Source organism: Phocoena phocoena, chromosome 1 (genome assembly GCF_963924675.1).
Source record: "Phocoena phocoena chromosome 1, mPhoPho1.1, whole genome shotgun sequence".
NCBI classification, from domain to species: domain Eukaryota; kingdom Metazoa; phylum Chordata; class Mammalia; order Artiodactyla; family Phocoenidae; genus Phocoena; species Phocoena phocoena.
Genome location: NC_089219.1, coordinates 101,681,208 through 101,705,469, shown reverse-complemented (window position 1 = coordinate 101,705,469; position 24,262 = coordinate 101,681,208). Strand labels below are relative to the sequence as shown.

General features: G+C 36.4%; 1 protein-coding gene across 2 annotated transcripts in view; it reads right to left on the bottom strand.

Annotated features, from left to right (window-relative positions):
• SYCP1 (synaptonemal complex protein 1) overlaps nucleotides 1-24,262 on the bottom strand; it is a 148,755-nt gene that overhangs the window by 37,999 nt on the left and 86,494 nt on the right. For both annotated transcript variants that reach the window (XM_065879621.1, XM_065879627.1), the window contains exon 23: nucleotides 203-319. In XM_065879621.1, the coding sequence (XP_065735693.1) occupies nucleotides 203-319 (117 nt within the window). The remainder of the gene's footprint in view (nucleotides 1-202; nucleotides 320-24,262) is intronic.

Genomic DNA, 24,262 nt, shown 5'->3' with positions numbered 1-24,262 from the left:
TACCCAATACTCAAATACTTAGAATAACAATGATACTTTTAGCTTCTATTAAAAAAGCTAATTAATTATCCCTAGTATAAATTTATTAAATCTTCTAAAGAATCATAATGTTAAAAGAATTATTACTTTTCTCTTAAAATGCAAACATACAAATATAGGGTTTTAGTATAACAACTTCTCAAACATATTTAGTTTTTCCTACCTCTCCCAAAAGATTTTCTTCTAATAGCTTTTTGTCCTCAATTTCTTTCTGATAGCTGTCGGTCATTTCTTTAAATTTTTGTTTGGCACCTTCTAGTTCTAATTCTAATTTATTGACCTTTGAATAAAGAAAACAGCATGAACATTAATAAATTCTGTGGATTACTTGAAAATATTCTGTATTCATTTTGTGGTTTTGTGACTCTTAAAAGATGATTTATTCATAGATATTATAATTGGATCATTTTACTTACAGTTTTCATATGGTGAGATGTGCTTTATTTTTCACAATATCTATCTTTTTCCCTAAAATACATATTTAGTCTTGACAAGTAATATTTTAAAAGCAGCCATATTTTTATTTTTAATGAATTTTTCAACAATATTTATTTAGTCTCAGTTTGCTGTTTTATTACAATAAGTAACTATTCCATTTGGACAGAACACACATGCAATTCAAAGGAAAAGCATTTTTTCAAAAAAAAAAGTTTTATTGAGGTATAACATATGCAAAAAACGACACATATTTAATGTATACAGTGTGATGAGATTGGACAAATGCATACACCCATGAAATCATCGCCAAAATCAAGGTAATAGACATATCCATCATCTTCAAAAGTTTCCTTCTGTCCCGTTTTTTTTGTCATAAGAACACTTACATGAGACTACTCTCCTAACAATTTTTTTAAATTTTTGTGCATATTTATTCCTTCTAATAGATAGTGTTCAGGTTCTTTTTAACTGATGCCTATTTCTCCCTATCCTCCTAACCCTGATACATTTTTTAAATGTTTTTATTGTGGTAAAAGTCACATGATATAAAACATACTATTTTAACCATATTTAACTGTACGATTCAATGGCACTAAGTACATTCACATTGTTGTGCAACTCTCACCATCATCCATCTCCCGAATATTTCACCTTCCTAAACTGAAACTCTGTTCCCTTTAAACATTAACTCCCCATTCTCCCTCCCCACTCCCTCTACCCCCCAGCCCCTGGCATCTACCAATGTACTTTCTGACTCTATGAATTTGACTATTCTAGGCACCTCGTATAAGTGGAATCAAACAGTACTTGTCTGCACGTAATGTATACTGGAATGTATTTTTAAGGCTAACTTAATATATGTCCTGCAAACAGAATGTACCTTCTTTTTTCCCCCCTGTGCTATACAGTAGGTACTCACCAGCCAAATACATCATACATAGTAGTGTACCTACATCAGTCCCAATCTCCCAATCCATTTCACCCCTCTCTTAGTGTCCATACATTTGCTCTCTACAACTGTGTCTCTATTTCTGCTTTGCAAATAGGTTCATTTGCACCATTTTTCTAAATTCCATATACATGCGTTAATATACAACATTTGTTTTTCTCGAACTTACTTCACTCTGTATGACAGTTTCTAGGTCCATCCACGTCTCTGTGAATGGCACAACTTCATTCCTTTTTATGGCTGAGTAATATTCCATTGTACCACATCTTCTTTATACATTCCTCTGTTGATGGACACTTAGGTTGCTTCCATGACCTGGCTATTGTAAATAGTGCTGCAATGCACACTGGGGTGCATGCATCTTTTGGAATTATGGTTTTCTCAGGGTATATGCCCAGTAGTGTGATTGCTGGGTCATATGGTAGTTGTATTTTTAGTTTTTTAAGGAACCTCCATACTGTTCTCCATAGTGGCTGTATCAATTTACATTCCAACCAACGGTGTAAAAGGGTTCCCTTTTCTCCACATCCTCTTCAGCATTTATTGTTTGTAGATTTTTTGATGATGGACATTCTGAACAGTGTGAGGTGATACCTCATGGTGGTTTTGATTTGCATTTCTCTAATAATTAGTGATGTTGAGCAGCTTTTCATGTGCCTCTTGGCCATCTGTATGCCTTCTTTGGAGAAAAGCCTATTTAGGTCTTCTGCCCACTTTTGATTGGGTTGTTTGTCTGGATATTGAGCTGCATAAGCTATTTGTATATTTTGGAGATTAATCCCTTGTCAGTTGCTTCATTTGCAAATATTTTTCCCATTCTGAGGGTTGCCTTTTGGTCTTGTTTATGGTTTCCTTTGCTGTGCAAAAGCTTTTAAGCTTAACTGGGTCCCATTTGTTTATTTTTGTTTTAATTTTCATTATTCTAGAAGGTGTGTCCAAAAAGATCTTGCTGTGATTTATGTCAAAGAGTGTTCTGCCTATGTTTTCCTCTAAGAGTTTTATAGTGTCTGGCCTTACATTTAGGTCTTTAATCCCTTTTGAGTTTATTTTTGTGTATGGTGTTAGGGAGTGTTCCAATTTCATTGTTTTACATGTAGCTGTCCAGTTTTCCCGGCACCACTTATTGAAGAGGCTGTCTTTTCTCCATTGTATATTCTTGCCTCCTTTTTCATAGATTAGTTGACCACAGGTGTGTGGGTTTATCTCTGGGCTTTCTATTCTGTTCCATTTATCTATATTACTGTTACAGTACCATAACAGTACCATACTGTCTTGATTACTGTAGTTTTGTAGTGTAGTCTGAAATCAGGGAGTCTGATTCCTCCAGCTCCAGTTTTCTTTCTCAAGATTGCTTCGGCTATTCGGGGTCCTTTGTTTCCATACAAATTGTAAAAATTTTTGTTCTATTTCTGTGAAAAATGCCATTGGTAATTTGATAGGGATTGCATTGAATCTGTAGACTGCTTTAAGTAAACAATACAGATTTGTTGACTACAGGCACTATGTAGTAGAGCAGATCTCTAGAACTACTTTATCTTGCATAACTGAAACCTAAGCAAATTGAAGAACAACTCCCCATTTCCCCCTCCCTCCTAGTCCCTGGTATTTACTTTTCTAATTTCTGCTTCTATGCGTTTGACTATTTTAGGTATCATGCAGTATTTGTTCTTCAGTGACTGGCTTTTGTTGCTGAATTGTAAATATTCTTTACATATTCTGGATATTAGATCATTACCAAATAATGATTTACAAATATTTTTTCCAATTTTTTGGCTTGTCTTTTCACTCCCTTGATAGTGTCCTTTCATCCTTTGATAGTGGCCCCTTGAACATTATCAATAGAGTGAAAAGATTCATTGCAGTCTCTACCCAAATTCCAACTGCCTTTTGTCAGAACAAATTGATCCTAAAGTTTACAAGGAATTCCCAGGGACCCTGGATAGCCAAAACAATCTTGAAAAAGAACAATGTTGGAGGACACATAATCCCCAATTTTAAAACTCACTACAAAGCTACAGTAATCAAAACAGCGTGGTACTGACATAAGGTAAACATATGGATCAATGGAATAGAATAGGAAGTCCAGAAATAAAGCTATACAACTATGGTCAACTTAGAATGACAAGACAATTCAATGGAGAAAGAATAGCTTCTAACAATAAGAATGACAAAAGAATTCAATGGAGAAAGAACAGCTTCTAACAAATGTTGTTAAGACAAATAATAAGCACATGGAAAAGAATAAAGTTGCACTCTTACCTCATATCACATTACAAAAATAACTCAAAATAGATTAAAGATCTAAATGTAATAGCTAAAACCAAAAACTCTTAGAAGAAAATAGGAGTTAAAATGCATGACAATAGATTTGGCAATGGATCCTTAGATATGACACTAAAAACACAAGCAACTAAAGAAAAACAGTTAAAATGGATTCCATTAAAAAGCACACTCAGTATTACTGAGATTAATTTTCTCTAAAGAATCAACACCTTCAATTTCTATTTTTTCCATATATTTTGTACAAATATTTACTAATATAATAATTATCAAAAGAAAGAGGACCTTAGGACTTCCCTGGTGGTCCAATGTTAAGAATCCGCCTACCAGTGCAGTGGATGTGGGTTGGATCTCTGGTCAGAGAACTAAGATCCCACATGCCTCAGGGCAACTAAGCCTGTGCACTGCAACTATTGAGCACACAGGCCACAACTGGAGAGCCCACATACTGCAACTACAGAGCCCACGTGCTCTAGAGCCTGCGCACCACAATAATAGATCCCGTGTGCCGCAGCTGAGACCTGATGCAGCCAAAAATAAAATAAATAAATAATAAAATAAATATTTTAAAAAAGAGGACCTTTAATTAGCACCCACCCTCCAGAATCACTTATGGCATTAGGACTGAATTAGAATTGAGGAGGGGGTAGAGGACAGTGACAGGAATTGGGGAAGGGAGGCATGGGTAACTTAATAATGAAACAGACTGTATTCTGTACCCATGAAAGAACCACTAACTTTATTTTTCTTAATATTTATTTATTTGGCTGTGCCGGGTCTTAGTTGCAGCATGTGGGATCTTCATTGCTGCATGTGGGATCTTTTAGTTGAGGCATGAGGAACCTTTAGTTGTGGCACATGAGTCCTTTAGTTGCAGCATGCAGGATCTTTAGTTGTAGCATGCAAACTCTTGGTTGTGGCATGTGGGATCTAGTTTCCTGACTAGGGATCAAACCCAGCCCCCTACATTGGGAGCACAGAGTTTTAGCCACTGGACCATCAGGGAAGTCCCACAATCACCAACTTTAAAACACAGAATATTATCAATGTTGATAAAGGCTTCTGAATGCCTCTGTTCATTAGTTTCCCTTTCTGCTCTCTCAAGTGCAACAAAGATTCTTAATTTAATATTCATGAGGCCCTTCCCCTTTTTTATAGCTTTACTGCATAATGATATATCAGTATTTCAGTTTTTTGTTTCAGACTCTATATAAATGTTTTCTTAGTATATATATTTTTCTGTCTTGCATTTTCACTCAGCAGTAGGTTTTACATATTTATGTGTGTATAGTTCCTTCATTTTCTCTGCAGAGTAGTGTTCCATTGTATGAATATACCATGGTTTATTTTATGTACTCAACTGTTCACAGACACTGAATTGTATTCAACTTGGAGATAATACACACGATAATGGTGTGACTGTTCTCAAAAACATTGTCTCCTGGTACAAATGTATACATTTCTCTATATCCAGACCTGAAATTGCAGATTGCATGTTCAACTTTACAAGATAACATCATTGTTTTCCAAAGTATATGTACCAATTTAAACTCCCAGCAACAGTGTGTGAATATGTATATCAATTTGGAGAGAACCAGCATTTTCACATAAATGGTAGATTGTTAAAATTACATTTTCTAATAGCTTGTTGCAGATGTTTAAGACTAGTAATTTTTTCTGTGTAATGATTATATATCTATCAACCTTACTAAATGACTCAATACTTTATTAACTCATCTGGAGATTCTTATAGATTTTCTACAAATGCAACTCCAACCTAAAACCATCTGAGTCTGAAGTTTGTTTGTTGAAAGATTTTAAACTGCTGATCCAATCTCCTTAATAGGACTATTCAGGTTAATTATTCGTTTTGAGATTGTTTTGGTTAATCGACTTCGCTTTATATTTTTTATATCTTTCAAATATATTGGCATAACAATGTTCATAGTAAAGGTATTAACTTCAGACCTTCATTAAAAAAACACATGTTATAATTTCTAGATTAATAGAATTGTGGTTAGAGGACATATTCTGTATGATTTCAAGCCTTTGAATTCTGTGGCCCTATACATGATCATTTTTGTTAACTATCTGAGTGTTCTTGAAAAATATGTTTCCTTCAGTTTTTCATCTAAAAATGTCCTGATTTCTCCAACATAAAAGAGAGACACGTTGTGGACATAATTCAAGGTTGATCTTTTCTCTGTACTTGAGAATATTGTTTCACTGATTTCTAACTTCCACTGTTACTTGCTGAGATGTCCACGGTAAATCTCTTGTCATTCTTTCACTGGTGATCTCTCATTTCTCTCTAGCTACTTTTAAGACCTATGTGTGTCTAACATTCTGTAGTTTTACTATACTAAGTCTAGTTCTGGATTTATTCTAATTTTTCCTTCTAGGTATCCATCAGTCTTCCTATAGCTATGAATTCGTGTATTTCATCAATTCTAAACATTCTTAGTATTTATTGCCTCTCCCCAATTCACTCTATTCTTTCCTTCTTCCTGGGTAATACAAAACCCTTATAAAAACAAATTCATTACAATATGTGACAATAATAAGAATATGATAGCATATAAGTTAGACATGAGAGAGAAAGGAGATTATGTATTCTGAAGCTAAAATGTACCAGTAAAAAGGACAAAAATTATGAACTCCAGCTGTATGTTGTTCACAAGAGACACATATAAAACAAAGATATAGAAAGCACAATAGTAAATAGGTTGTTAAAAATACCATGCTTAACACAACATTGTAAATCAACTATACTCCAATAAAAATTTTAAATAAATAAATTAATTAAACCCTGTAAACACTAAGAAGAAAACTGGTATAGTTATAACAATAAAAAAGAATTATTCTCTAAGGCAAGAAAACACTATTACATAGATAAAGTGAGTATCTTTAAAGTGGAAAAAAAGTTCTATTATGTATAGAATATACAGAATATATATAGAATATATATTAAGTATACACATAAAGTTCCACATTGTATAATAAGAAATTACATATATTATAGTATGTACCTAATAACATGGTATTAAAAGAAAAATTGACAGAACTGCAAGGAAGAATAGAAATCCACAATCATCAAGTGAGATTTTTTAACACATCAATCTCATTCAAGTAATAAAACACGAAGAAAAAAGAAGTAAAGATATAGAATCAATAAATATGCAACAGTTTAAAGAATATGACTATAATCTTGACCAAATGGACCAACAACTGTAGAATACACATTATTTTCAGGTATATGGGTGTGATTATAAACAGTAACCCTATATTGGTCCATCAAGCAAATGTCAATAAATTCCAAAGTACTGAAGTCATACCAGAGTGTGTTCTCTAATTACAGTGTGCTTATGATAGAAATCAATTCCAAAAACATAACATGCTGTTAAGCTCAGAAACTGAGAAATATAGGAAGGTATTGAATGAAACAATACTAATTTAATATATATTTAAACCTACGAGACACAACTACAACAAGCTTAGAAGGAAATATATTGCCTTAAAATGTGTACACTGGAAAGACTGAAAATTAATTATCAAAGAATTAATATCAAATTGGAAAAAGAACATAATGAAAAAACAATAAAAGGAGGAGAAAATGATAAAGAACATAAATTAATGAAACAAAAACAAGCACCCTACAGAGAAGATCAAAAAATCCAAAGCTGTGTTTTTTTAAAACTTCCAAAATTGATAAATGCCTGGTAAGACTGATCAAGAATAACAAAAGGCATAAATAACCAACATCAGGATTGAAAAAAGGACAATACTATAGATGCTACAATTTTCAAAATATAGAAAATGTAGATTAACAGGGCAAAATCCCCCCAAAATATTATTTACTAAAATTGAAAGAAATAGTAGGATACGAAATGAACATACAGATATCTGTTGCATGTCTAAACACTAACAATGAACAAGCAGAAAGAAAATTTTTTTTAAATCCCATTTAAAATTGCAAAAGAAAAAGAATAAAATACCTAAGAATAATCTAAATAAAGAGGTAAAGACCTGTACTCAGAAAACTATAAGACACAGATGAAAGAAAGTGAAGATGCCACAAAAAAAAAAAGGGAAAATATACTAAGCTCAGGGATTGGAAGAATTAATACTGTTAAAATGACCATACTACCTAAGGCAATCTACAGATTCAGTGCAATCTCTATCAAAATACCAATGGCATTTTTCACCAAACTACAACAAATAATTTTAAAATTTGTATGGAAACATGAAAGATCCCAGATAGCTAAAATAATCTTGAGAAAGAACAGCAAAGCAGGAGGTATCACACTCCCTGACTTCAACACTGTACTACAAAGCAACAGTAATCAAAGGAGCTGGCACAAAAACAGACACATAGATCAATGGAACAGAATAGAGAGTCCGGAAATAAACCTATGCTTATATGGTCAATTAATCTACAACAAAAGAAGAACACACAATGAGAAAAAGACAGCCTCTTCATAAATTGTGTCAAGAAAACTGGACAGCTACATGCAAAAGAATCAAATTGGACTACTTTCTCACACCATATACAAAAATAAAATAGATTAAAGACTTAAATGCAAGACCTGAAACCATAAACCTCCTAGGAGAAAACCTAGGCGGTATGCTCTTTGACATTGATCTTACCAATATTTTTTTTTTGGATATGTCTTCTTAGGCAAGGGTAACAAAAGCAAAAATTAAACAAATGGGAATCAAAATAAAAACTTTTGCATAGAGAAGGAAACTATCAACAAAATGAAAAAGCAATCTACTGAATGGGAAAAAATATTTGTAAAAATATATCTGATAAGGGATTAACATCCAAAATATACAAAGAACTTATACAACTCAACATCAAAATAAACAAGCAACTCGATTAAAAAAAGGGCAGAAGACCTGAATAGACATTTTTCCAAAACAGACATGCAGAAGGCCAACAGGCAGATGAAAAGATGCTTAACATCACTAATCATCAGCGAAATGCAAATCAAAACCACAATGAGGTGGGGAGGAGTCAAGATGGCAGAGTAGGAGGACATGGAATTCACCTCTCCCAACAAATACATCCACAAATGGAACAATTCTCACAGAGCACCTTCTAAACACTAGCAGAGGACCTTGGACACCTAAAAGGACAAGAAAGATTCCTGCATAACTCAGTAGGATGAAAGAAAGGAAAAAAAGAGGAAGTGGGATGGGACCAGTGCCCCTGGTGGGGAGCTGAAGAAGAGGAGAGGTTCCTGCACCCAGGGAAGCCCCCTCACCAGTAGGAAGATCAGCTGGGACAGAAGGGGAACTTCAGGGGCTCAAAGGAGAGTACAGCAACCAGTCTGTGGCAGGCAGGATAGAGTGAGACCTACACAGATGGTCCATGCCACAGCCCTGCACGCCCCAGCCTGAGACATGTGTCTGCCATTGCAGGCGGGGACTGGGTGCTGGAACATGGGGTTTGGAGAGCAGACCCAGGGAGAGGTCTGTTGTTGGCTGCGAGGAGACAGCCTGAAGGGACGGGAGTGAGGAGCTCTGCAACTGGGAACATTCGTGGAAGAAGCCTGGGGCACCATAGAAGTGAAGCATCATTGTTGAATGGCACATGAAGGGCGGGGCTGTCATTGCAGCCTCTTTCCCCACGTGCTGGCCCTTGCCTCCATGGGCATTACAAGGAGCGCCCTCCTGAGCAGACTTGCATGCCCTGGTCACCACCTCAGCTCCCCCCAACCTGTATGGGTGGGCTCACATACCCAAATCGCTGCCCCAGCCCCCTCTCGCCAGGGCAGGCTCATGTACTCTGGGGCAACCTCAGGAGCAGACACCGGTGGGTGACCCACACGCAGATGTGGAGCTGAAACCAAAGCTGAGCCCCAGGGGTTGTGTGACTAAGGAAGAAGAGCTGAAATCTCTCCTTGAGGCTGTGCGAACCATAGATTTACACCCCTGCTGCCAGCTTTGTAAATTCAGCACCTGTGGAACATTTGAAAGGACAATGGGTGCTCCCGAAGATGAGACAGGTCTAGCTTTAGCAAGTGGAGGGTTTGTGGGCACATACACTCAGAAGTTAGGCTAGGCCACAGTCTGAGCAGCCTCCGTAGCTCCAACAGTGGGTCCAGGTGCACGATTACTGCAGTCCTTGGACCTGACTTCAGTAGGTCTGTGGTGGTGGCCTGGTGAAAACAACACCAAAGAGACACCAGGGCCAATCAATTGCTGGCATACCCACAGTTAAGGTGGGTCATGAGCACTGACAACAAAAATGTAATTTGTGAGCCCACACAATGGGTAAAAGGTGACACAACAGAGCACACTCACAGGTGAACAGTTTCAGAAGAGTAATATTTAGCAGCGTCTCTCCCAGTGGGAATGCTCCAATCTTGCCTACCTAGCACTGCAGATCAGAAATACAGCTCCAAAACAGATCTGGGGGCCTCTACTCCAAGAACTAGGGAGCAAACCCTGTCCCTGACAGGGCTGTGACAATCACAGAGCAAAGGGGAGGCCTCACTCAATATCCAGTGCAGGCTCTGGTCACCACAACCTCCTATCAAGGGGATAACGGCCAGCATACACTAGGAAACAGGTGGCAGACATCCATACTAAAAAACAGCCCCCAAACCAAAAAATATTAAACACACAGAGACTACACAAGGACGTTCCCACATAAAAATAGCCCTCCAACACAGTGTGAGGTTCTGGCATCGGGAGGAAGAGCCACCCGAGCATTTGGCTCTGAAGGCCAGTGGGTCTTGAGTGCGGGAGCCCAACAGAGCTGAGGGATACAGAGACTCCATTCTTAGAGGGCACACACAGGGTCTCATATGCACGGGGACCCAGCACAAAGCAGTATCTCCATAGGAACCTGGGCTAGACCTACCAAGGGGTCTTGGGAGGTCTCCTCGGGAGGCAGGGGTTGGCTGTAGCTCACTGTGGAAGCAAGGACACTGGTTGTGGAGACCTCAGGGAATATTGATAAGCATAAGCACTCCTGGAGTTTCCAATTTCAGCACTAGACCCAGCCCCACAAACAGCATGCAGGCTCCAGCACTGGAACATCTCAGGCCAAACAACCAGCAGGATAGGAATACAACCCTACCCATCAGTAGACAGGCTGCCTAAAGGAGTACTGAGCTCACAGCCACCTCAAAACATACCGCTTGACACAGTCCTGCCCACCAGACGGACAAGACACAGCTCCACCCACCAGAGGGCAGGCACCAGTCCCTCCCACCAGGAAACCTCCACAAGGCCCCAGACCAAACTCTTCCACCAAGGAGCAGACACCAGAAGCAAGAGGAACTATGATCCTGCAGCCTGCGGAAAGGAGACCACAAACACAGAAAGTTAGACAAAATGAGATGACAGAAGTATGTTTCAGATGAAGGAAAAAGATAAAAACCCAAAAGAACAACTAAATGAAGAGGACATAGGCAACCTACCCAAAAGAGAATTCAGAGTAACAATACTAAAGATGATCCAAAATCTCAGAAAAAGAATGGCGGCACAGACCAAGAAGATACAAGAAATGTTTAACAAAGAGCTACAAGATTTAAAGAACAGATATGAACAATACAACAAATGAAATGAAAAATACACTAGAAGGAATCAATAGCAGAATAACTGAGGCAGAAGAATGAACAAGTGAGCTGGAATATAGAATGGTGGAAATCACTGCCACAGAACAGAATAAAGAAAAAAAGAGTTAAAAGAAATGAGGACAGTCTCAGAGACCTCTGGGACAACAATAAATGTACCAAAATTTGCATTATATGGGTCCCAGAAGGAGAAGAGAAAGAGAAAGGGCCTGAGAAAATATTTGAAGAAATTATAGTCAAAAATTTCCCTAATATGAGAAAAGAAACACTCACTCAAGACCAGGAAGCACAGAGAGTCCCATACAGGATAAACCCAAGGAGGAACATGCCAAAACACATATTAATCAGACAGAAAAAAATTAAATATCAAGAAAAAATATTAAAAGCAACAAGGAAAAAGTGACAAATAATATACAAGGGAAAATCCATAAGGCTATCAGTTGATTTCTCAGCAGAAACTCTGTAGGCCAGAAGGGAGTGGCAGAATATATTTAAAGTGATGAAAGGGAAAGACCTACAACCAAGAATACTTTACCAAACAAGGCTCTCATTAAGATTCCAGGGAGAAATTAAAAGCTTTACAGATAAGCAAAAGCTAAGAGAATTCAGCACTACCAAACCAGCCTTACAAAAAATGCTAAAAGAACTTCACTAGGTGGGGGGAAAAAAAGAGACCACAACTAGAAACAAGAAAATCACAAATGGGAAAAGTCACTGGTAAAGGCAAACATACAGTAAAAGTAAAAATTCATCAACATACAAATATATCAAAACCAGCAACCGTGAGGAGAGTACAAAAGCAGGAAATGGGAAATGCATTTGAAATTAAGATACCAGCAACTTAAAACAGCCTTGTATATATAAAGATTGCTATATGAAAACCTCATGGGAACTGCAAACAAAAAACAATAGAATCACACACAAAGAAGAAAAAGCAGCCCAAACATAACACTAAAAGATAGTCATTAAATCAAAAGAGAAGAGAACAAAAGAGGAAGGGAAGAAAAATCACCTACAAAAACAAATCCAAAACAATTAAGAAAATGGCAATAAGAACATACATACCGATAATTACCTTAATTGTAAATAGATTAAATGCTCCAACCAAAAGAGGCAGACTGGCTGAAAGAATTTTTAAAAAGACCCATATATATGCTAGAAGAGAGCCACTTCAGATCTATGGACACATACAGACTGAAAGTGAGTAGATGGAAAAAGGTATTCCATAAAAATGGAAATCAAAAGGAATCTGGAGTAGCAACACTCATATCAGACAAAATAAATTCTAAAATAATGACTATTATAAGAGAAAAAGAAGGACACTACATAATGACCAAGGGATAAATCCAAGAAGATATAACAGTTGTAAATATTTATGCACCCAACATAGGAGCACCTCAATACATAAGGCAAATGCTGACAGCCATAAGAGGGGAAATTGATAGTAACACAATGATAGTAGGGGACTTTAACACCCCACTTTCACCAACGGAGAGATCATCCAGAATGAAAATGAATAAGGCAACACAAGCTTTAAATGATACATTAAACAAGATGGACTTAATTGATATTTATATGACGTTCCACCTAAAAACAACAGAATACACTTTCTTCTCAAGTGCTCATGGAACAATTCTGCAATATAGATCATATCTTGGGTCACAAATCAAGCCTTGGAAAATTTAAGAAAATTGAAATAATATCAAGTATCTTTTCCAACCACAAGGCTATGAGACTAGATATCAATTACAGGAAAAAATCTATAAAAAATACAAACACATGGAGGATAAACAATACAGTACTAAATAACCAAGAGATCACTGAAGAAATCAAAGAGGAAATCAAAAAATACCTAGAAACAAATGACAATGAAAACACGATGACCCAAAACCTATGGGATGCAGCAAAAGCAGTTCTAAGAGGGAAGTTTATAGCAATACAATCCTACCTCAAGAAACAAGAAACATCTCAAATAAAACCTAACCTTACACCTAAAGCAATTAGAGAAAGAAGAAACAAAAAACCCAAAGTTGGCAGAAGGAAAGAAATCGTAAAGATCGGATCAGAAATAAATGAAAAAGAAATGAAGCAAACAATAGATAAGATCAATAAAACTAAAAGCTGGTTCTTTGAGAAGATAAACAAAATTGAGAAACCATTACCAAACTCACCAAGGAAAACAGGGAGAAGACTCAAATCAACAGAATAAGAAAGAAAAAGGAGAAGTAACAACTGACACTGCAGAAATACAAAGGATCATGAGAGATTACTATATGCCAATAAAATGGATAACCTGTAAGAAATGGACATATTCTTAGAAAAGCACAACCTTCTGAGACTGAACAGGAAGAAATAAAAAATATAAACAGACCAATCACAAGGACTGAAATTGAGACTGTGATTAAAAATCTTCCAAAAAAGAGAAGTCCAGGACCAGATGGTTTCACAGGCAAATTCTATCAAACATTTATAGAAGAGCTAACACCTATCCTTCTCAAACTCTTCCAAAATATAGCAGAGGGAGGAACACTCCCAAACTCATTCTATAAAGCCACCATCACCCTGATATCAAAACCAGACAAAGATGTCACAAAAAAAGAAAACTGCAGGCCAAATTCACTGATGACCATAGATGCCAAAATCCTCAACAAAATACTAGCAAACAGAATCCAACAATACTTAAAATGACCATACACCATGATCAACTAGGGTTTATCCCAAGAATGCAAAGATTCCTCAATATATGCAAATCAAACAATGTGATACACCACATTAACAAATTGAAGGATAAAAACCATATGATAATCTCAATAGATGCAGAAAAAACTTTTGACAAAATTCAGCACCAATTTATGATAAAAACTCTCCAGAAAGTAGGCATAAAGGGACCCTACATCAACATAATAAAGGTCATATATGACAAACTCGCAGCCAACATGGTTCTCAATGGTGAAAAACTGAAACCATTTCCTCAAATATCAGGAAGAAGACAAGGTTGCCCACTCTTGCCACTAGTATTCAATATAGTTTTGGAAGTTTTAGCCACAGCAATCAGATAAGAAAAAGAAATAAAAGGAATACAAATTGGAAAAGAAGAAGTGAGACTGTCACTGTTTGCAGATCACATGATACTGTACATAGAGAATCCTAAAGATGCTACCTGAAAACTACTAGAGCTAATCAATGAATTTGGTAGAGTAGAAGGATACAAAATTACTTCACAGAAATCTCTTGCATTCCTTTACACCAATGATGAAAAGTCTGAAAGAGAAATTAAGGAACACTACATTTACCATTGCAACAAAAAAAAGTAATATACCTAGGCATAAACCTACCTAAGGAGGCAAAAGACCTGTATGTAGAAAACTATATGACACTGATGAAAGAAATTCAAGATGATACCAACAGATGGAGAGATATACTATGTTCTTGGATTAGAAGAATCATCATTGTGAAAATGACTATACTACCCAAAGCAATTTACAGATTCAGTGCAACCCCTATCAAACTACCAATGGCATTTTTCACAGAACTAGAAGAAAAAATTGCACAATTTGTATGGAAACACAAAAGACCCCGAATAGCCAAACAATGTTGAGAAAGAAAAATGGAGCTGGAGGAATCAGGCTCCCAGATTTCAGAATATACTACAAAGCTACAGTAATGAAGACAATACGGTATGGGCACAAAAACAGAAATACAGATCAATGGAACAGGAGAGAAAGCCCAGAGATAAACCCATGCACATATGGTCAACTTATATTTGATAAAGGAGGCAAGAGTATACAATGGAGAAAAGACAGCCTCTTCAATAAGTGGTGCTGGGACAACTGGACAGCTACATGTAAAAGAATGAAATTAGAACCCTTCCTAACACCTTACACAAAATTAAACTCAAAATGGATTAAAGACCTAAATGTAAGGGCAGACAGTATAAAACTCTTAGAATAAAACATAAGCAGAATACTCTATGACATAAATCACAGCAAGATCCATTTTGACCCACCTCCTAGAGAAATGGAAATAAAAACAAATGGGACCTAATGAAACTTAAAAGATTTTGCACAGCAAAGGAAACCATAAATATACATGAAAAGACAATACTCAGAATGGGAGAAAATATTTGCAAATGAAGCAACTGACAAAGGATTAATCTCAAAAATATACAAGCACCTCATGCAGCTCAATATCAAAAAAAGCAAACAGCCCAATCCAAAAATGGGCAGAAGACCTAAATAGACATTTCTCCAAAGGAGATATACAGATGGCCAACAAACACATGAAAAGATGCTCAACATCACTAATCATTAGAGAAATGTAAATCAAAACTACAATGAGATATCACCTCACACCGGTCAGAATCGCCATCATCAAAAAATCTACAAACAATAAATGCTGGAGAGGGTGTGAAGAAAAAGGCACCCTCTTGCACTGTTGGTAGGAACGTAAATTGATACAGCCACTATGGAGAACAGTATGGAGGTTCCTTAAAAAAATAAAAATAGAACTACCATATGACCCAGCAATCCCACTACCAGACATATACCCTGAGAAAACCATAATTCAAAAAGAGTCATGTATCACAATATTCATTGCAGCAATATTTACAATAGCCAGGACGTGGAAGCAACCTACATGTCCATCAACAAATGAATGGATAAAGAAGATGTGGCACATATATACAGTGGAATATTACTCAGCCATAACAAGAAATGAAATTGTCCCAGAGTCTGTCATACAGAGTGAAGTAAATCAGAAAGAGAAAAATAAACACCGTATGCTAACACATACATATGGAATCTAAAAAACAAAATGGTTCTGATGAATTAGGGGCAGGACAGGAATAAGGACACAGACGTAGAGAATGGACTTGACAAATATAAATATAAATATAAATATAAAACAGATAGCTAGTGGGAAGCAGCTGCATGGCAGAGGAAGATCAGTTCGGTGCTTTGCACCCACCTAGAGGTGTGGGATAACAGGGAGACACATGAGTAAGAGGTTATGGGGATATACATATGCATATAGCTGACTCACTTTGTTATACAGCAGAAACTAACACAACACTGTAAAGCAATTATACTCCAATAAAGCTGTTAAAAAATGATAAAAAATTAAAGACTGTTAAAAGGGATAAGGAAGAACACTACACAATGATCAAGGGAACAATACAAGAAGATATAACAATTGTAAAAATATACGCACCCAACATAGGAGCACCTCAATATATAATGCAAATGCTAACAACCATAAAAGGGGAAATTGACAGTAACACAATAAAAGTGGGGGACTTTAACACCCCACTTATACCAATGGACAAATCATCCAGATAGAAAATCAATAAGGAACCACAGGCCTTAAATGACACATTAGACCATTCGGACTTAACTGATATTTATAAAACATTCTATCCAAAAGCACCAGAATACACTTTCTTCTCAAATGCACACAAAATGTTCTCTAGGATAGATCACATCTTGGACCACAAATCAAGCCTCGGTAAATTTAAGACAATGGAAATCATATCAAGCATCTTCGCCAACCACAACGCTCTGAAATTAGAAATAAATTACAGGAGGGGCTTCCCTGGTGGTGCAGTGGTTAAGAATCCACCTGCCAGTGCAGGGGACATGGGTTTGAGCCCTGGTCCGGGAAGATCCCACATGCTGCAGAGCAACTAAGCCCGTGCACCACAACTACAGAAGCCTGCGCTCTAGAGCCCACGTACCACAACTACTGAGCCCGCACGCCTAGAGCCTGTGCTCTGCAACAAACAGAAGCCACCACAATGAGAAGCCCACGCACTGCAACAGAGTAGACCCTGCTCACCGAACCTAAAAGAAAGCCTGTGAGCAGCAACGGTAACCCAAAGCAGCCAAAAATAAAATAAGTAAATAAATAAATAAATAAATTTATTAAATATAAAAATAAAAGAAAGAAATTACAGGAAAAAACTGTAAAAAACACAAACACGAGGAGGCTAAACAATATGTTACTAAACAACCAATGGATCACTGAAGAAATCAAAGAGGAAATCAAAAAATACCTAGAGAAAAATGACGATGAAACATGACAATCTAAAATCTATTGGACACAGTAAAAGCAGTCCCAAGAGGAAAGTTTACAGCAATACAATATTACCTTAGGAAACAAGAAAAATATCAAATAAACAACTTAACCTTACACTTAAAGCAACTAGAGAAAGAAAAACAAACAAAGCCCAAAGTTAGTAGAAGGAAAAAACTCATAAAGATCAGAGCAGAAATAAATGAAATAGAGACAAAGAAAACAAGATCAATGAAACTAAAAGCTGGTTCCTTGAAAAGGTAAACAAAATTGATAAACCTTTAGCCAGACTCATCAAGAAAAAAAGGGAAAGGGCTCAAATCAATAAAATTAGGACATTACTACAAGCAACTACACACCAATAAAATGGACAACCTAGAAGAAATGGACAAATTCTTAGAAGGGTACGATCTCCCAAGACTGAACCAGGAAGAAATAGAAAACATGAACAGACCAATCACAAGTACTGAAATTGAAAAATTTCCAACAAACAAAAGTCCAGAACCAGATGGCTTCACAGGCAAACTGTATCAAACATTTAGAGAAGAGTTAACACCTATTCTTCTGAAACTCTTCCAAAAAATTGCAGAGAAAGAAACACTCCTAAGCTCATTTTATGAGGCCACCAACACCCTGATACCAAAACCAGACAAAGATACCACAATAAAAGAAAATTACACATGGATGAACAGAGACACAAATATCCTCAACAAAATACTAGCAAACCGAATCCAACAAACAATACGTTAAAAGTAGCATACACCATGATCAAGTGGGATTTATCCCAGGGATGCAGGAGTTTTCAATATATGCAAATCAGTGGGACACACCACATTAACAAACTGAAGAATAAAAACCATACGATCATCTCAGTAGATGCAGGAAAAGCTTTTGACAAAATTCAACACCCATTTATGATAAAAGCTCTCCAGAAGGTTGGCATAGAGGGAACCTACCTCAACATAATAAAGGCCATATATGACAAACCCACATAAACCCTTATTCTCAGTGGTGAAAAACTGAAAGCAGTGTATATATGTCCATGCCACTCTCTCACTTTGTCACAGCTTACCATTCCCCCTCCCCATACCCTCAAGTCCATTCTCTAGTAGGTCATAGCTAGTGGGAAGCAGCCGCATAGCACAGGGAAATCAGCTCGGTGCTTTGTGACCACCTAGAGGGGTGGGATAGGGAGGGTGGGAGGGAGGGAGACACAGAGGGAAGAGATATGGGAACATATGTATATGTATAACTGATTCACTTTGTTATAAAGCAGAAACTAACACACCACTGTAAAACAATTATACTCCAATAAAGATGTAAAAAAAAAAAAACAAAGCATTTCCTCTAAGATCAGGAACAAGACAAGGATGTCCACTCTTGCCACTTTTATCCAACATAGTTTTGGAAATCCTAGACATGGAAAACAGAGAAGAAAAAGAAATAAAGGGAATCCATATTGCAAAGGAAAAAGTAAAACTGTCACTGTTTGCAGATGCCATGATACCATACACAGAAAATCCTAAAGATGCTACCAGAAAACTACTAGGGCTCATCAATGAATTTGGCAAAGTTGCAGGATACTAAATTAATACACATAAATGTTGCATTCCTATACAAATAAATCAATACACAGAAATGTTGCATTCCTATACACTAATAACAAAAGATCAGAAAAAGAAATTGAGGAAACAGTCCCATTTACCATCGCATCAAAAAGAATACAATACCTAGGAATAAACCTATCTAAGGAGGCAAAAGACCTGTACTCTGAAAGCTATAAGATGCTGATGAAAGAAATCAAAGATAACACAAACAGATGGAGAAATATACCATGTGCTTGTATTGGAAGAATCAATGTTGTCAAAGTGACTATACTACCCAAGTCAATCTACAGACTCAATGCAACCCCAGCAAATTACCAATGGCATTTTTTACAGAAATAGAACCAAAAAAAATTTTAATTTGTATGGAAACATAAAAGACCCCAAATAGTCGAAGCAATCTTGAGAAAGAAAAATGGAGCTGGAGGAATCAGACACCCTGACTTCAGACAATACAAAGCTACAATAATCAAAACAGTATAATATTGGCACAAAAACAAAAATATAGCTCAATGCAACAGAATAGAAAGTCCAGAGATAAACTCATGCACCTATGGTAAACTGATCTATGACAAAGGAGGCAAGAATATACAATGGAGAAAAGACAGCCTCTTCAATAACCAGTGCTGGGAAAACTGGACAGCTTTATGAGAAAGAATGAAATTAGAACATTCCCTAACACCATACACAAAAATATACTAAAACTGGATTAAAGACCTAAATGTAAGGCCGGATACTATAAAACTCTTAGAGGAAAACATAGGCAGAACACTCTCTGACATAACTGTAGCAATATCTTTTTGGATCCACCTCCTAGAGTAACTAAAATAAAACAAAAATAAACAAATGGGACCTAACTAAACTTAAAAGCTTTTGCACAGCAAAGGAAGCCATAAACAAAATGGAAAGACAACCCAAAAAACAAGAAAAAATATTTGCAAGCAAAGTGACTGACAAGGGATTAATCTCCAAAACATACAAACAGCTCACACAGCCCAATATTAAAAAAACAAACAATCCAATCAAAAACTGGGCAGAAGATCTAAACAGACATTTCTCCAAAGAAGACATACAGATGGCCAAAATCACATGAAAAGATGGTCAACATCACTTATTACTAGAGAAATGCAAATCAAAACTACCACGAGGTATCACCCCTCACCTGTCAGAATGACTATCCTCAAAGACAACAAATAACAAGCATTGATGAGGATGTGGAGAAAAGGGAACCCTCATGCACTGTCAGTAGAAATATAAATTGGTACAGCCACTGTGGAAAACAGTATAGAAATTCCTCAGAAAATTAAAAAAGAACACTACCCTATGATGCAATTCCATTTCTGGGTGCTTTTCTGAGGAAAACAAAAACACTAATTTGAAATATATATGTACCCCTATGTTCCTTGTAGCATTATTTACAATAGTCAAGATATAGAAGCAACCTAAATGTCCATCAACAGATGAACCAATAAAATTTCAACCATTCTTGTAGGTAGGGCCCACTTTCATAGGTTTGAGACCTATGTAGTCATACAATGCTCTCTGATTAGTTTCTAGCCTATTTTGAATTTTTTAAGAATATTTGAACTAGGTGCCCCACCTTTTTATTTTGCACTGAGCCCTACATATTATGTGGCTAGTCCTGCTTAGGGGTGTAGTGATATCCCATTGTGATTTTATTTTTCTTTCTGTAACTAATAGTGTTAAATATTTCTTCATGAGCTAATCAGTCATTAGTATATTTCCTTTGTGAAGTGTCTATTCAAGTCTTTTGCCCATTTTTTAATTTTTATTATGATAAAATACCCATAACATAACATTTACCATCTTAACCTTTCTAAACCATACAGTTCATTTACATGGTTATGCAACCAATCCCCAGAACTCTTTATCTCATAAAACTGAAACTCTATACCCATTAAATAATTCCCCACTACCCCCCTCCCACAGTCCCTGGCAACCACCACTCTCTAGCCCATAAATTTGACAACTCTAGGTACCCCACATAAGTAGAATAATATTTGTCTTTTTGTGACTGGCTTCTTTCACTTAGCTTATGCCCCCAAGGTTTATTCATGCCATAGCATATATCAGAATTTCCTTCTTTCTTAAGGCTGGGTAAAATTTCATTCTATGTATATACCACATATTGTTTGTCTACTCATTAGTCAATGAATGTTGAGTTGCTTCTACCTTTCAGCTATTGTGAATAATGCTGCTAAAAACACGGGTGTACACATATTTCTTTCAGACCCTACTTTCAATTCTTTAGGTATATACACAGAGGTGGAATTACCAGATCATATGTTAATTCAATTTTTAATTTTTGAGTAACCACCAGACTGCTTTCCATAGCAATGGTACCATTTGACATCCCACCAACAGTGTACAAGGATTCCAATTTCTCTACAATTTCACAAATATTTCTTATGTTCTTTTTTTTTTTAATAGTACCCATCCTAATGGATGTGAGGTGATATCTCATTGTGGTTTTGATTTGCATTTTCCTAATGATTAGTGATGTTGAAGATATTTTCATGTACCTATATACCATTTATACATCTTCTGTGGAGAAATATTTATTCACGTCCTTTGCCCATTTCCAATCCAGGTTGTTTGTAGTTGTCTTTTGCCAATTTTGAATTGGAATATTTGTCTTTTAGTGTTGAGTTTTAAGAGTTCTTTATATATTCTGCATATATGTTATTTGTCAAACAAATATTTTTGTCAGTATTTTCGTCTTCTTTGTACTTTGCCTTTTTTTTTTTTTTTTTTTTTTTTTTTCCGTACGCGGGCCTCTGACTGTTGTGGCCTCTCCGGACGCGCAGGCTCAGCGGCCATGGCTCACGGGCCTAGCCGCTTTGTGGCATGTGGGATCTTCCCAGACTGGGGCACGAACCTGTGTCCCCTGTATCGGCAGGCAGACTCTCAACCACTGTGCCACCAGGGAAGCCCGCCTATCTTCTTAATGATACCTTTTGATATGCAGATCTTTCAGATTTTGATGAAGTCTAATTTATCATATTTTTATGAATATTGCTAGTTCACGTACTAGTACACTAGTGACTTTGTAGAAACCTTAGAATTTTCAGTGTAGACCATCACATCGCTTAAGAAGAAACAGTTTTACATATTGTTTTACAATCTATATAACTTTATTCCTTTTTCTTGCCTTAATGTACTAGCTAGAACCTCCAATACAATGTTGAATGGGGTAGTAAGAGCAGACACTGTTCCTGATACTAAAGAGAAAGTATTCAGTCTTTCATCATTAAGTATGATGCTAGCTCTAGGTATTTTGTAGGTATTCTGTATTAGACTGATAAAGTCTCCTTTTATACCAAGTTTTGTTGAAAATTTTTATCAAGAATGAGTGCTGAATTTTGTCAAATGTTTCTCTGCAATCATTGAGCTGATTATATTTTTCTATTTAATCACTTGATACAGTAAATTACACTGATAGTTTCAAATTTTAAACCTAACTTAAGTTTCGAAAACCCCCACTTCTTCAATGTAATATGGTTTTGCTAGATTATATTTACTGGTATTTTTTTAAGGGTTTTATGTCTCTATAAAGGATACTGGTCTGTAATTTTTTTTCTTATAATATCTTTATCAGGATTTTGTATCAAAAAACTAGTTGGGAATTGTTTCCCCTCTTCTATTTTTTGAAAGAATTTGTAGAACACTGGCATTACTTCTTCCTGAATTGTGTGTTAGAATTCACCTGAGAATTTCCAGATCAGGATTTTCTCAAGGAGATTTTTTTTTGAATTTTATTTAATTTGTTTTTATACAGCAGGTTCTTATTAGTTATCTATTTTATAAATATTGGTGTATATATGTCAATCCCAATCTCTCAATTCATCCAACCACACCCCACACACACACTTCCCCCCTTGGTGTCCATACGTTTGTTCTCTACATCTGTGTCTCTATTTCTGCCCTGCAAACCAGTTCATCTGTTCCATTTTTCTGGATTCCACAAATATGTGTTAATAGATGATATTTGTTTTTCTCTGACTTGCTTCACTCTGTATGACAGTCTTTAGGTCCAACCACATCTCTACAAATGACCCAATTTCATTCCTTTTTATGGATAAGTAATATTCCATTGCATATATGTACCACATCTTCTTTATCCATTCGTCTGTCAATGGGCACTTAGGTTGCTTCCATGATCTGGTTATTGTAAATAGTGCTGCAATGAACACTGGGGTGCATGTGTCTTTCTGAATTATGGTTTTCTCTGGGTATATGCCCAGTAGTGGGATTGCTGGATCACATGGTAATTCTATTTTTAGTTTTCCTAGGAACTTCCATACTGTTCTCCATAGTGGCTATATCAATTTACATTCCAACCAACAATGTAAGAGGGTTCCCTTTTCTTCACACCCTCTCCAGCATTTGTTTGTAGATTTTTTTGATGATGGCCATTCTGACTGGTGTGAGGTGATACCTCATGGTAGGTTTGATTTGCATTTCTCTAATAATTAGTGATGTTGAGCATCTTTTCATGTGCTTTGGGCCATCTGTATGTCTTCTTTGGAGAAATGTCTGTTTAGATCTTCTGCCCATTTTTTGATTGGGTTGTTTGTTTTTTTGATATTGAGCTGCATGAACTGTTTATATATTTTGGAGATTAATCCTTTGTCTGTTGATTCGTTTGCAAATATTTTCTCCCATTCTGAGGGTTGTCTTTTTGTTTTGCTTATAGTTTCCTTTGCTGTGCAAAAGCTTTTAAGTTTCATTAGGTCCCATTTGTTTATTTTTGTTTTTATTTCCATTACTCTAGGAGGTGGGTCAAAAAGGATCTTGATGTGATTTATGTCATAGAGTGTTCTGCCTGTTTTCCTCTAAGCGTTTTATAGTGTCCGGTCTTACATTTAGGTCTTTAATCCATTTTGAGTTTACTTTTGTGTATGGTGTCAGGGAGTGTTCTCATTTCATTCTTTTACATGTAGCTGTCCAGTTTTCCCAGCACCACTTACTGAAGAGACTGTCTTTTCCCCATTGTATATCCTTGACTCCTTTGTCATAGATTAGTTGACATAGGTGTGTGGGTTTATCTCTGGGCTTTCTATCCTGTTCCATTGATCTATATTTCTGTTTTTGTTTCAGTACTACATTGCCTTGATTACTATAGCTTGGTAGTATAGTCAGAAGTCAGGGCGTCTGATTCTTCCAACTCCATTTTTCTTTCTCAAGATTGCTTTGGTTATTCAGGGTCTTTTGTGTCTCCATACAAATTTTAAGATTTTTTTCTTCTAGTTCTGTGAAAAATGCCATTGGTA